Genomic DNA, 16,472 nt, shown 5'->3' on the forward strand with positions numbered 1-16,472 from the left:
GCACAAAGGGAATTGTTGCTTGGAGAAAGAGGAGTCTCCAGAGTAAGGGACATTAATTGACTTTGCTAAGTCAAACTTTAATGTACAAATCACCGTAGAAATACCATCCTCGCCACTATTTTGCTTCTTTTTCATGTGGCAGGAGCTTTCTGCTCGCAGTCAAGTAGACATTAATTCCTTTCAATCTTCACACTCAATTTATTCTCAAATGTCCCTGCCGATATGCTTGGTCCTCTAAATTAGAGGCGGTGAATTATACGGTAAAGAAAGAACGGGAGAAGAAAAAAAAAAGGTAATCATACACCAAAGCTGTGTGTGTGGGGAGTCTTGTATTATGAAATATGTTCTTTCTTCCCTCAGGATACAAGTTGTCAATGGAGGAATGGAGGCCAATGGCGTGAACCAACAAACAGCAAAGCGCTCGAATAATTAGGTCTTTTAGTTACGCTTTGGGTATTTTGTTAGTCTATTTCTATGCCTGCATCCTTTATGAAGCGAAGGGTAGAATTCATGAATAACTTTAAAAAGTACAAAACTGTCCAATTTCGAGCAAGTTTATCTTTCCGTACCAGGCCTATATGCCTTGAACGGTGCTGACACTGTTCGTTTCTGTTCACACTCCATTCCGGAAACTCAGAAATCAGGCGGATTTAAATATATTTGTCCAGTCGATAATGTTGCTGCGATTAGAAAACATTAATTGCACGCTGATCAACCCACAAATGCTTCATCACTGATTCTGGTGGGTGGCCAAATGAATGATGAGACAGGCGTTCGAGAAAGAGAAGAAAACTGAACCTTTATAATGAAGAAATTAACCTCTCCAGCCACCCCCAAAAGACACAGGCCATGAATCTAAGCCATCCATCAAAATTACATGCAAATTAGGCACCGGGAGGCCGTATGGGACTTTACTTTTAGGTGAAAAGAGCTGCCAGTCATGTCACCATCATTAAAGTCTATCATTATGCCCTTTTAAAGACAGAGGTTGCTGATTTAACAGTTGGTTTTTGGGGTTGACCATATTATAGTGAACGTATTATCATTTCTAAGGGCTCGGGGCAGCCAGAGAGGTGCAGAGATGGAGCCGGTGTGCAGAAAAGGTCTGCTGTCGTATATTTCGGGGAGACAGTCGAGCTCTGCTGATGCTGAATGTCCACAAAAATATCTTTATGTCTGTTTGAGGACTTGCGGAGGTGTGAGACTGGAATTATGATGTGACAACAGAGACCCCTAATGGAGGAAAGGAAAGCTCCATCCTTCAGCAGCACTGAGTTTAAAACAGTAATAGAAGGCTAATGATAATTAACGGTCATGATTAATTACAATTACACGTTATGATGTAAGAAAACAAAACAAAATATTAAATATCAGATATTTGGTGTATGTTTGATCAGATATATGGTATTTGTGTTAATATTATATCTGAACTAACATATACTATGTATGTATTTATGCATGTATGTATGTATGTATGTATGTATGTATATGTATGTACTGTATGTATATATATATATATATATATACCTATTTGTATATGTATGTATTCCTTTATGATCTTATTCATTATTAATCTATAATGCTTTGGCAATACTTGACAAGAGACTCAGAATAACAACAAAATAATGGAGTTATATTTAACTAATAAGAACTAAATTAAATTGTTTTTGAAAGAACATTAAAAATGTATTAATGTTTCCTGTAACACCTTACAATAAGGTTGTATTAGTTAACGTTAATGCATTAGTTAACATGAATTGTCAATAAACAACATCTGTGAGCCATTACATAATCTTCGTTAGTGTTAACTTACTCATATCCTAATGCATCTCTTTACATGACCAGCTTTATTAGTTCATTTTTACCTACATATACACTTATTTATTTATTAATTGATAAGATAGCAGGACCAGACAATGAACTCCACTTTTTACTTTCAAAGAGCCCCTATTATGGGTTTTTGAAAATGAATAAAAACATCCAGCGGCGGTTTAAATATGAAAGGGCACCTTGTTTAAAACTATTGATTCTTTAATGAAATAGTCGACTCAGAGTCGAATAAATGAATCGAGTTGGGTTTGGATCTTTTGCTTGAACGTGTCAATGTCGATACAGTACATCACCAATTATGTAGTACCGCATCCGGTAAAATGTGAACAAGTCTTTCCCTTCAGACACTAGCGGAGCGTGGGGATCACGGGACTGATCATGACATGAAGATGAAGATCACTGACAAATGGAGACTCGGCTGAGGAGAATAAAGTTCATTTTGACAACAATACCACAGTTTACCCAACCTAGTGTGTTTGTTCCTGTCATTTTTCTGATTTTTGATACAATAGCCTATGCAGTATAGCATAGTGGTATTCGTCGGCCGTTTGCTATTGAAGAAAGGAGCAGCAGAGACTATTATATGTGGGACTTTGTCAGGCTTTGAAAGGGACTGTCAGTAACGGTTACGGTTCATATGGACCAGTTTCTTCTTCCTCCGGGTCATAACATGCAAGTGTTATTAAAATTGTTGCCTTGTTTTGTGTAGTTTGCAAAATATGTGTGTAATTGTGTGTTGTGACTTGTAATTACTTATCTATTATATATCAGTGCTTGTAATGCATCTTTTAGGTTAAATCTGTATGGACGATTTCACATATATTCATCAAAAACCACGTTAAAAAACGCAATGTGTGCTTCTACCTTGAGTGATTTAGATGCGTTTCTGAACTCGCGATCTCCTGCTTTTTGTTGTTATGGCCATCATCAACTGTTCCTTATATGGATGGCGCAATTTTCAAAAAAGTTCAACTTTTTTTACTGGATTGACACTGAATTTGTGTCGTTGTTATTACTTGAGGTTAGGTTCAAGTGTAGAGTATATGCTGGTGTTTAACCGCTTTGCTTAATTACATACCTGCATTGGCCTTACACATACTCTGAACTCTTCAAAACCGTGATAGGCATATCTTGCATTGAACCCAGTCGACCAATCACAACAGACTGGGTCATTGGACCAATCAGTGCAGATTAGCCTCATGAAAAGGAGGGGCTTGGGAACAAATAAATCGCTGATCGATTTATATGGGATTCGTTGAAATAATTAGGTAAAAATAAATACATATTATGAGACAATAAAATATTTATTTTGCCATTGCATATCAGCCTATTGTTGGAGACCCCCAAAAACAAAATATAACCTTTTATAATGTAAAATAGGGGCTTTTTAACACAATACTGTTAAAAATAAAATGTATATAGTAATGTGTTAATGCGTTATTTAATGTAAAAATAATGAAAACTATTCATGTTGTTCAGTAACATTAACAAAGGTTAAGTAATTATAAATGGATGTTGTTCATTGTTAATTTTTATGATAAATAATGCATTAACTAATGCCAACGAATACAACTTGGTTTACATTTTAAATTATGCAATGCAAGTCCCTGTGAATATTTCTCAGGTTTATTGCTGAATAAGCGTATAAGCACCAAGAATGTCTACTTTTGTGTAAACATAGCACAATAATTATAAAAAAAATCATTTAAAATCTTCTCAAGTTATTTCTAATCATTTGCATTTTTATCCAAAATTGCTTACAAAAGATTTAAATAGGGACAATCCAACCGGAACAACACTGGGTTCCCTTTGCTCAAGGGCACAACTGTGTTAGTTCTCTCTACAATCTTGTGATCTTTAGTCATGCTTAGCTAATTTCATGATCAAGAAACTAGCATTTTTCTAGAACAGCATTTCATTTCCTTTATTTAATCAGAGACCAGGCACATTAAAAGTCATGATATTTAAAGCACGGCAGACTAAGCCAACACTCATGGCTAATATTCATCATTTTCCTTTTCATGCAAAAAGTGTCATGAAGTGAGCCTACTAGCCCTGTTTTGCATTGATATATTGCAGTGGATATTATAGTCTGACTTCATGCCAATTCCAGAATGAATGAGAGTGAATCTGAGGAAAGAAAATACAATGATTACTAATTAATCTCTCAATAAAAACTTTGTGAGCCTACATATATTAAATTTGCTACTCAGCTTGAATTAACATTGTACAGATTTAAAATCAATATTCACTTAAAAGACCTGGCCATTAATGGTTAGGGTGGGGGAAAACGGCAAAGCAAACCGGTTTGTGTGAGTCTCAACAAGACTGAACAGGGTGCATGAGAATGTGATTTAAAATCATTCAAACCTAAAACAGAATTACAATAATTTTTTAGGAAAGCAAACAGTTACTAAACAATCAGAAAATGTATATCGGAAGGTTATTTCTGAGGAAGAGCAAATTGTTGTTGTTGTTTTTTTTTTAGATTAATTTGTATGAAACTGGTCTGAGGAAATTGACAAGTCTGCTAAAAAGAGCAGCTATTTTGTCTCAGAATAATTAAAAATGTATTTTCTGAATACAGTCTTACTACTAATTTGCAATTTGCATTTGGAGGCAAGCTAGTCCTTTAAACCTAAGAACCAGGGAAGAACACAAAATACTTCTGACTGCCAAAAAATAACTTTCAAATTTGGTTTTTGTTTATCTTTTTGAGAATAGTTATTGCTTTTTGCTTTTATCCAAAATACCTTCTTTTGTGTTCAACAGAAGAAACTCAAAGGTTTGGAACCACTTGAGCGTGAGTTAATAGTGAGTATTTTTAGTATGTTTAGTGAGTATTGAAATATGCCTTTATAAGAAACTGTAACAAAAAGCTGAATTCTGACCATAACCGAGCCTACAAGTCCTGACCTTGAGTCTAGGAGCTTCTTTAAAACTCCAATGCATGGTTTACTCGACTGTAACTAGAAGAAATCACACTTAAACTGTTTATAAAGCTATTTATTAACCTCAAGATCAGATTACCATAACAATAACCTAATAAACTGACATTTAGACACTGCAATAATAATTTTGATTTTCAACAATCATTCAGAATGAAAATCTCAGACTTCAATTATTTTAGTAAACCGAACATTTACCACTGAATTTGGGATCTTTCTCCAAACAACTTTTAAGTTACATAGAAAAAAAAGTCAAGCAGGTTTGAAGGAATAAATGGTAAATGACTGGAGTGTTAATTATGTTAACTTCACTTTGGGTGCCACAATTCTGTAATTATAATTCTTGTATTAGTTAATGTATTTATTAACATGAATAAAATAAAAATCTATTCATTACAGTATTCAACGTTATTAGGGACAGACGGTACGTAGGCCCTATTGGAATTGCTCCATTTATTATTATTATTTTACTTTGCAAAAATTAAATCACATTTTTGAGGGTCTAAGCGTGCTCGAAAACTCACAACACTTAGCCAGAAGTGGCTAAAATGTACAACTGATGTGAGTTTCAGAGGAGCTTGACAGCGTCAACTACACACTTTTGACAGAGTGGTCCCCAAGCTACGTTTTAAAAACACACACACACACACACACGCACGCACACGCACGCGCACGCGCACACACACACACACACACACCAAATTTGGCACAAGCATCAACCATACCAATAACCATAAAAATAATAATAATAATAATAATAATAATAATAATAATAATAATAATAAGAGTAAAACCCAAAACCAGGAAGTCAGATATTTTTATATCTTCTGCTGAAAAAGTGCAGTTTTTGCCATTTCCAGGCGTTATATTTTAACAAACTCCTCCAACAGATTTTATTAGATCAACACTTAAATTGGGTATTGTCCTTCAGTCAAACTTTGAACACATTTATGTGGCAATTTCCAGTTATAGTCATAGCGCCACCTGCTAGCAAAAGGAAATGACATGTTTTACACTAAACTCCTCCAAATCCAAGTTCCATTAGTCCTATCCAAAGAACAATGTGACAATTGTAAACATCTAGAGTTTTCTTTGAAGGGTGTGTCTGCCATGGAAGAGGAAGTACTTATATGTCCAATCTGCCTGAAAATTCACGTTTGATGAGATTCCTCTCCTGAAGACATCTACATGCCAATACATAGTCACAATCATTGTGCCACCTGCTGATAGAAGGAAGTTTGGCATAAATCTGTGATTTTATCAGATTTATTTTACATTTATCAGCTTAAATTATTATTGTTCACTGTTCTCTATCATCCTAAGGCCACCGGGTGGCAGTGAGCTTGGGTGTGAGGTCCCTTTCCTCGCTGCTTGCAGCTTAAATTTACATTAAAGTTGTTCATTGTTACTTCATAACAAGCAAGGATAACCCCGGTTTGGAAAAGTCGAGGTTTTAAAACCCCTAAAATTTTCTGTTATACTGTTTCTACAGTATATGTTAGATTTTTTTTTTAGGACAGCAGTTTCTCCAGCAGAAAGAATATCCAAAGATGCCATTTTAAATTGTAAAGAAATCTGTGTTTTTAAAACTAATGAAGACAGAAGAAGTCAATTATTTATTTGAATTACTTAGTCTGACATGTTTACTCCTCCAAAATATTACACATTTTTCAAAAAATAAAATGTATTGTGTTTAATAGGGGGACAAAAAATGTTAGTTTTTTACCCAGATATTGTAAAAGAATATATTTTAGAGCAGTAATCACAATACCGTGATACAGTGATATTTTTATCCAAGGTTATCATACCATCAGATTCTTATACCGACCCATGCCTAGTTCATAATAACTCAAAGTGTGACAAGCATGAATTTGCATTTTAATAATGCATTAGTAAATGTCGATCTATGATTAATAAATAATGTTCATACTTGATGTTAATAAATACATTAACTAACATTAAATCTAATGAAAACTATATTGTAAAGTGTGAGCACTATGACTTCCTAGTGTATAAAAAGAACAATGAACACTTCATTTGTATAAATCTTGATAATCTGAAACAATCGAGGACTCACGGCAACATTTTAATTTCAAAAATTTATTGCACAGAACATAAAAAGAATGTGAGACAAAAATAACAATCTTTCATATGCATCAGTGAGAAAACAGTCTTAAGTGAGATCTTGCCTTAGGCAAAACCATAACAGTGCTAAAGTGTCGCTTAGTAACACCACAGCTTTTCTAAGCCAGATGGACAGGCATGCAACACATTTCCAGTTTTAACATGCTACACCATTTTTAGAGCAGAAAATCAATAGAATCACATTTATACAGCTTAACAAGCAAACGGCCCACCCTTGGCTTGTATAAACAGTTCGGGATAGTCAGTCTGGCTTCACTATGAAGCATCTACCCTGACTATTCCCTTAAAACAGTCCCCATACTGCACTGAATCTCAGTCTCTCATTCCATACAGGTTGAGCAGGAGGTCCAAACTGACCCTTCTTAACTCACTAACGTCCTTCTGTGCATCTGCGCAGACTCTCAAGTGACTTCAAGAATGATCGCTCAGCTTTGTCTTCCTCTACAGCGAAAAGTCCTTCCTCATCCACCTCCTCTGCGATCTTATTACAGCTGAATTCTCTCTTCCTCCTCAGGATGGATCGGGCCTTGTCACAGCCCAGAGTTCTGGACAATCCTGCGAGATGAGGGAACTCCTCCACTTCCAAAGGCATCCGGTGAACAGCCAAAGCATTCAAGTGACTCATTTCCACTGACATCCTGGTGAGAAGTTCGAACAAGTGAAGGTTTTCAAAAAAATTTCAGAGGAAAGTTCCAATCAGGCGAATCGGTCCTCTGAAAATCCACACTGGTAGAAGCAGATGAAGCTGAGAGAGAGAAGCTCTTGGGTGGGTTTGCTGCTGCTGTTGGGTCTCCTTCTCGAGTGTTGGTAACCCAGAGCTGCTGTGAGGCTTTATATAGGCCTTCTCTTCCCACTCACTCCTCACGGCTCCTCCTTCATCAAAAGTCTGTCACGCTTCCGACTTCCTTTCCTATCCTCCGGAATCACCCCCTCCACCAACTACAGCCGGCAACAAACAACGCATGCCATGCACAACAGGGAGGAGGCTGAGGGATGAGGATTTGGCTCTCAGACACAACATGAGAGAGATCAAACACGTCTATCAGAGGAGATAGACGTGACACTGGGCAGATGGCCTTTTAAAATGGTGCTACAAAGCAAATTCACTCGTATTGAGGTTTAAAGAATGTGATTTTGCAACATTTGAATGTAAAGGGCAAGCGCATGGGATGGGCACAGATGGTCTTTGCCTACGGGGGAGAAATGTGGAGGCAAGAAAGGGCACGAGAGAAACTCTGGTTTGAAGTCTGCCGAGAACAGGACTCTGGAGGATCATTCTTAATGACTTTAATTAAGATAGAGTCATCTATGATTAGAACCTATTATGATAACAAAAAAGATATGGTCTAAAATATAAAAGAATAACAAATTGACTACAATTATTGGAACTACAATAGTGTGATTTATAAAGAAATTGACTTTCGAGCTGGTGAATTTGTCAACAAGACTGATGATACATTAAGTTATGATTCACATGGTAATTTTTTAAAGAACACTTCACGTTTTTGGAAAAAAGCTCCTTTTGTTTTCCAGTCAATCTTTGTACACAGAACTTGAAGAAGAGTAAAGCTTTAAATAATCTAATCTAATCTCTGTTCATTTTTGAGTGAGATGCTAATGGTCTAACTGGATTCAATGATATATGCCAAGTTAAGCTAAAAGTGCTGCTGCCAGACCCGGAGCTCAGCTGATTGGATTCAAAAAAAGGTAAAACTGAACAGTTTAATTCTAAGGGACTATTAAATACTAAATAAATTAAATACTAAATCAAATAAGGGACTATGAGCCTATTAAAAAAACATGGAGTCTGTCTTTAGGTCTAAACTAAAACAAAAAAATGTGTTTTTTTTATTTAAAATTATGAATGGTTTGTGAATCGCCAAAGTCAATCTCAGGAAATGGTTAGAGTCATCTTTTTGTCAACACTTGAGCTTCTTTTACTAATAATATGAATTACTGTATATTCTGCATTTAAAAAAAAAAAAAAAAAAAAAGCTTCCTAACATGATCGATATTTTATTTTCATAAATAAAAATTAGATAATCATTTTCTGACTTTCTGAATAAAAATCTGCCAAATTATCAAATTTAAATGTAATGTAGTGTAATATTTATAAATAGCAATATTATTTTTTAATCACTTTCAAAAACATATTCCTGTCCAGCTGAGGAACAACAAAATCAAAAACCCAAAAACTAAGAAAAAAAGTCTTAACAGGTAAAATTGTAATATTATTTCACAATCTTAGAGTATGGTGCATTTTTAATCTAACAAATGCAGCCCAGTCTAGCATAAGAACATTTAAAAAAAAAAAAAAAAAAAGCTAAAACAGTTAAATTAAGAGTGTAGTTATTTTTTTTTTAAAGCTGTCATTATTTTTTTATTATAATGTATCTATTATTATTTTTATCTATTTGTTTATTTTTTGTGAATGTAAATGTTCGTAAAAGGCTTAATAAAAAACAGTAAAAAAATAATTAACAATTTTCATAATAAATTTCAATTGGTGACACTAGCTACATTTCCATCTACCTATTATTATGTGCATTTTGCATATACTCATAAAAAAACTGGTTGATGGAAACACCAAGATGTGCATACATTTTGAAATTGCGCATAAAAATACACATGCGCATAACTGAGTAGGATAAACTTTTTATTCGATAAGAAAAGATGAGCATTAACTGCAATGGAAACACTTTTACTGAACAAATTCCAGTATGCGCATAAAAAAGTTGTAATTTTGTTACAAGAGATTATGTGATTATAAAAAATATGTGTGAAAGGACAAACCAGCAGGCTGAGCACACTGTTAAACATCTAAAATGTTGTTTTGGTTATTCTAAAACATCTTAATCATTTAAGTATTAGTATTATTATATTATTAATGACTTCCAGAATCAAGAGCGTCTGTTCTCCACTTTTCACGCCACCGTGTGTTCATTAATTGTCAGCATTGTCTTCTGAGGCAAAAGTCATCTATTAAATAACAAAGATATTGACGCGGCCTCTCGTACCGCAGCAGATTCCGTTTTTACTGTTGATATTTGGGGACAGCTAATCAGGAAGTGACTAATTTGTTCCCTTTGACTTGTTGGATGGAAAGGCTGCTTTATTCGCAAGTCTTTTATATGGTAATACAGTTTTGCACATAGTTGACTCAGTTGAGGCGGTTCATTCCGCTGTGGCGACCCCGGATTAATAAAGGGACTAAGCTGAAAAGAAAATGAATGAATGATTCAGTTGATTCGCTTTTTTGGCTGGAAACATAGCTGCTGATCACATGACTATTTTCATTGCAAGCATTTGTGTTCAAACAACATTTTTACCACAGACACCTGAATTATTATAATGTACCAATGCAAGATGGAAAAACAGCTCTCATTTAGTGCATCAAAAATCCAAACACAGCATCTAGAACCATTATTATTACATTTTTGTTTTTATTTGAAATGTATTAATTCAAACGCAGGCATGAGCATTACATTTAGTCTGCTGCTGGCTTTAGTAAAGTGATTCATACCAAAAGCTGAAAGTGCCGATCAGCGCTCTGGAGTTGAAAAGAAATGTTTTTGGAGAAAATACTGCATTATCACTGACCAGATAATAACAGAACCACAGCCTTAGTTTTCAAACGAAATGTTTTCAGAATTTAAATTTGCTTTCAGTGGCCAGCAGTACCAGTATTACAAAAGTTAACCGTACAACACACACACACAAACCTTCCACAACAATGTTAGTGCATTAGAATCGCATCATCTTTCTTTAAAGATGAAAAATGCATAGAGCCATCTGTGATGGGCAGGAAAATAGTTCATGTAGTGCACTTAGTTTGCAGGCAACTGACAAGTCAAACAAACAAAAAGCAAATGAAGAGTTCCGATGCAAAAACCTCTAAATGCCATCTGAAATTTTCTTCTGAAATGAGCATTTTTATCAGGTTTTTAGTAATATCCTTTTTATGGCAAAGAAAAAGTCCTTTTAATGGTCTTCAAAGTGAAATATCTCAACATATACAAAGGAGTCTGAGAAAAATGTTCATTTTTGATGGAAATTTCATATGGCAATTAAAGGTTTTTGCATCTGAACTCTTCAAAGATAAACCAAGTTAATAAGTGCATCATTTCAGATATACTTTTTAAATGATTGCAGGCAGCCTAGCAAATTTGATTCATATCAGTCATAAATATTCTCAAATTGAATGGACATTACGGAAATAGACTTTTCATTTAAGCTGAGAAGATCTTGCTCACTATTCATGCCCATCAGAACACTATTATAAAAAAATTACTTTCTCAATCTAAACATTACAAGAAAACAACAACAAACTATACCAATCAATCTGGTTTAGTGACTGTTAGGATACAACTCAGAGCTAATAAGAACCGTTGGTCACCATTGGCTGTTGAAGCAAATCATGTTTTGTTAGCTACGACTCAACACACCACTGTAGTGCTTGGAAAAAACAACACACTGCTTGATTCGTAGAGTCTCCAACAGAATTATCAGGAGCAGTTCGGTGAGACTGCTCTTGGCCCCAACAGCAAAGAGGCAGAGAGATTTTTATTTTTTTTGGTTCGTTCCTTTTCTTTACACCGTCCCTTTACCCCTCTGTGTGTCCTTTTGTCTATTTCTAACCTTGTTTCTGTTTCTTCAGATAGCGTGCTCGCTGGGACAACCCCATGCCCATAACATATTTGTTGAGCAGCTTTGCAGGAAGCAGAGAAGCAGTCACCCAGCCCTGCAGAAATCACAGACACTTGTCACACTTTAAAAATTCAGAAGAAAAAAAACTATTCACTTTATACTGTAGTTTACATCATATACAAGCTGCCATCATTACATATTGCATTTAAAAATTACATTTGGAGTAGTTTTTTTTTAGTGCTGAGGAAAAATTTATCACAATTAATCACATCCAAAATAAAAGCTTGTTTTTCCATAACTTAAGTGTGTACTGTATATATTTATTATATACAGTTGAAGACAGAATTATTAGCCCCGCCGTTAATTTTTCTCTGATTTCTGTTTAATATAGAGCAGATTTTCTCAACACATTTCTAATCTTAATAGTTTTAATAAATCATTTCTAATAACTGATTTATTTTATCTTTGCCATGATGACAGTGAATAATATTTGACTAGATATTTTTCAAGACACTTCTATACAGCTTAAAGTGACATTTAAAGGCTTAACTAGGTTAATTAGGTTAACTAGGCAGGTTAGGATAATTAGGCAAGTTGTTGTATATTGATGGTTTGTTCTGTAGACAATTGAAAAAATATAGCTTAAAAGGGCTAATAGTTTTTATCTTAAAATGATTTTAAATATTAAAAACTGTTTTTATTCTAGTTGAAAAAAAAATCTCCAGAAGTAAAAATATGTGAAAATTCGCTTGCTCTGTTACACATAACATAATATATAATATTATTACAATAATTATATTTAATTTAATATAATGTAATAAATATTACATTATATTAAAATAATATAATATTTAAAATATAAAAGAATAATAATAATAAATCAAAGGGGGTCTAATAATTCTGACTTCAACTGTATATATAAATACACATATTCATGCATACATCTGAAGTTTATTTATATTTAGATATAAATGATATAAATTAGATATATATGATTCAAATTATAAATAACATAGGTACATGTAACAAAATAGTGTTTCTATGCATGTTTATAGCATTTTAATATAAATAGATATAATACACACACACATATTGTGCAAAAACACACTTTTATTTTGGACGCAATTAATTATAATTAATCTCTGACCAACACTATTTAAAAAAAACGTAAATATAAATTATGCTTTTCAATAATTTTTTTTTTTTTTAATTCTGCATGAACAACGAGAATCCTTAAAACAACCTTATGTGTGTTTTGTTTTAAGAAGACAGCCATTGATTTGTGTTTGATTTTTATTTTGATTTGTTTACATTCATTTATTATTCATTTAATTATTTTACTCAATCATATGATCATTAGTAATTTATATAATTATCTTTATATCATTTTAATGATCTTTAATTAATGATTTGATAATTGTCATTTTATTGTTTTTATATTCAATTATTACTATTTTCCTACAATTTTTGCTTCATTATTATTACATTTTTTTCCATATTGTTATAATCTTATGACTATGTGGATTCAAGTGAAACTTGTTTTCAAGAGTAAGAGATAAGAGAATGTCTCTATTTGAAGGTCTGTATTGCCACTGGATAATGTTGTGAAGCTATATTTTCCATTGCTGTCGCTTGTGATATAATAACACTTGTTAGATTTATTGTGGTCAGACAAAGTCTGAGCATTGAATCATACGCAACTAAGATTATTCAATGAACTTAGCGCTTTCTTTATCATTATGACTTCGTCTCTTTCTTCTGCTCCTCTCTAGCTTTCTCAGTCAACTCCTTTATTGATAGGAGATTTTTATTCAATTGAAGACTGGTTAACAGGTTTGGGTATTGGGCAGCTCCCCTGGCTTGTTGTCAGGACAACCAGAGAATCAGACCTTTTCTGACAGAATCTGGCCTCCGGGGATAGATCTTATTTACCTGGCTTGAAGAGTGTGATCTAATAAACAAGTATGCGCTAAACAGCGAGTTCAACCCAAAATAAAACAAAATATACATAATTTACTCATACTCATATTGTTCTAAATCCATATGAAATGTTTTCATCTGAGGAACACAAATTAGTAACAGGATATTAAAAACAAAAATAAAAAATAAAAAATGCCTATGAAAGGTTTAGTATATTTAGCCATAAAGCTTCAAAAAGATCAAAATATAAATGCATGTGCTCTGAAACAACAAAACCAACTTATATGATGAATAGACATAATTGAAGCCTTATTCACATAAAGAACATGGATCAGTGAACAGTGTTGGCAGCATTCAAATGTGGTCATGGACATTCAAGCATGCTGGGACCAGTGAGGTTTGTTCTTGTAGATGGAGCATGTATGGTTGATCTTCAGTTGATGTTCACTGATCAATGTTCATATGCAGATAAAAGCCAAAAGATAGATGAAAGTCTTATGGTTTGGAAGGACACAACGAGGAGTGAATGCATTTCCTGTGTAACAAAATATTTTGATTTTAAGTAAAATTTCTCAGTACCGAATAAATGGATCAGTTAAATTAAATTTGCTAATGCTAAAAATCGAACTATTATCGTGTTCACACTTTCTATTACGGTAGAATTTCATTAAAAACAAACAATTAACTAAGACATTTTGGCTCACTAACCTACTAATTTCCTGCTTATTAATAGTTCTTCAAGTAGTGTGTTAGGTTAATGTATAATTAGGGATATAGAATAAGATAATACTTTAAGTACTAATAAACAGCCAATATTTTTTATAATTTACAGGCAATAAGCCAGCAGTTAGTAGTGGGAATCTATTCTTTAACTAAACTACGTTGTGGCTTTTCTCTTAGTCACATTTGTACACAGAGTTTTACTAATGTCTAAAGATCAACTTTTGTAAGCTGTTTGAACAGAACTGTGTGTAGATATAGTGTCCACAATCATATTGGAGTGATATAACTCAAGTCTTTTTTTTATTTTTATTTCCTGACGTTAAAATAGGACCCAAATCCCAGTGATTTTGACGCCTACCGCAACATCACGTAGGAGTATGGTTTTCCCCGCCCACTGAATTGATTGACAGAAGCCATGTTTCCATAATAACACGTGCACGTGTCCACAGAACATTTTTTTTTTAACTCTCCATGATGTTTGTTAGTTTTAAACATTTCAAATGTTTTTAAACAGAGCATGTTTGTAAAGACAGTAAAATCACTGTAATTCTTAACGGCTATATACAGACACATTCTGAAGACACCAAAGGCTTATCTTACATCTTGTAAAAGGAGTAAAATAGGTGCCCTTATAAGTGAATAAACATACTTCACAAATTATTTATGTATATTTTGATGCCATATCAGCAGCAAAGGCTATATTCAAGGCAACACTTGTAGTAAATATATCATTTGGAATCATAACGGTTTCTTAATCATTCATTGTACAAAAAAATACACAACACACTCAAATTAAAACAACTTACATGACCCTTTTATCAATGATAAATACTCTAAAATCTCTCCAGAAGGCACCTTTTTAAACATTTTCCTTAAAATATCTCCTGAATAATAAAAAAAATCTCTAATATCACTTAAAAACAGACCTTCTAGTAAAATATAACTCACAAATTAAAATCCCAAAAAACTAGTAAGTGTGTTATGAATAACCCAACATTGTGAATTTTCACCAGCACATGGCAGGTTGGCAGGTGTTCATTTTTAAACCCTGAACTTAATAATATTTCTAATTATCACAGTCGTATTGTGTTATCGATTAAGAACGCATGTTATTTGACCTAACATAGAAGTATTTTCTCAAAAATGTTCTCTTACTGACCCCACACTTTTGATCTAGCAAATTCTCTCTAGACCTGGAAACTACTGTAATTTGTTAAAGGTTTTTTAAAAAGGGTCTCACCATAATGGCATGAGGAAGGTATCCGTTGGACTGAGTCTGCAGGCCTATAGTGCTCAGCTGGGCTTTTACATAGCGTTCTGGAGTGGGAATGTCAAGAGTGGGCTTCCTGATCTTGCTCAGCTTGGTGGTCACATAAAATGGCAGCACACTCTTTAAAAAAAAAAGAAACAAGACATTTTATAATTATAATAAATCAGAGCGACCAAAATGTATTGCCACCGGCGAAAAACAAAAGACTCTAATGGCTCATTTCCAGTGAGTAGAATGATACTGTACGATTCGGTACGCTTTTAAAGCAGTTTCCACTGTCAAAAGGTACCTAAAAAGAAATCATACTGTACCAACTTTTTGGCTACTCTTTGCAAACACAAACAAAGGAGCAAATTTTTACAGCAAACAAACAAACTGCCATGTATAACTATTATCATCACCTTCTGGACTATTATGAACTCAGAATGACGGAATTACTCTCTAACAGATGCTTTATGTGCTAGCGAAGATTAAAGATACAGATGAGAGGTTTGCACTGACTGTGGGCTATGTTGCGTGTTGTTTTTGAACCCAAATAAGGACTAAATGTATGTTGTGTGTAGGTTTTCTGTAATTGGTAACATATCGGTGACTGTACGGAGCTGTATGTGTTCCTATATGTTGCATTTATCATTTATTTTAATAATCGCAGAAGTTACAGTAGGCTATTTCGCATCACTGATCTACAGTTATAATCAAACCATGTTCATAAAAAGGTTAGTGATGAACATTTATACACAAGTTTTTAAAAAACTTACAGTATATATCTGTTTTGTGAGAAGTGCATCTCATAGGATATGTGACTGACCCGTACAGCTTTACTGTTGACATTTTCTCGAGCGAAACTGACATTGACCCTGGTGTACCATTGGTACCCTTTTAGCAGTGAAAACGCAAGCCTGATGAAGGTGACCTGTACCGTACCATACTATACCACTGTACCATACTGTGGAAAAGGGCCAAAAACAACATTTGTGAGGCCAGACCAC

General features: G+C 33.9%; 1 protein-coding gene across 1 annotated transcript in view; it reads right to left on the reverse strand.

The window, feature by feature from the left end:
* Window positions 1–10,346: 10,346 nt before the first annotated feature.
* The window catches only part of hsd17b12b (hydroxysteroid (17-beta) dehydrogenase 12b), a 44,991-nt gene continuing 38,865 nt past the window's right edge, over window positions 10,347–16,472 (reverse strand). Inside the window, 2 exon segments of the mRNA NM_199613.1 lie at window positions 10,347–11,664; window positions 15,454–15,603. Of these exon segments, the coding sequence (NP_955907.1) occupies window positions 11,557–11,664; window positions 15,454–15,603 (258 nt within the window). The 3' untranslated portion in view covers window positions 10,347–11,556.

Source organism: Danio rerio, chromosome 7 (assembly GCF_049306965.1).
Source record: "Danio rerio strain Tuebingen ecotype United States chromosome 7, GRCz12tu, whole genome shotgun sequence".
In the NCBI taxonomy this organism is placed as follows: domain Eukaryota; kingdom Metazoa; phylum Chordata; class Actinopteri; order Cypriniformes; family Danionidae; genus Danio; species Danio rerio.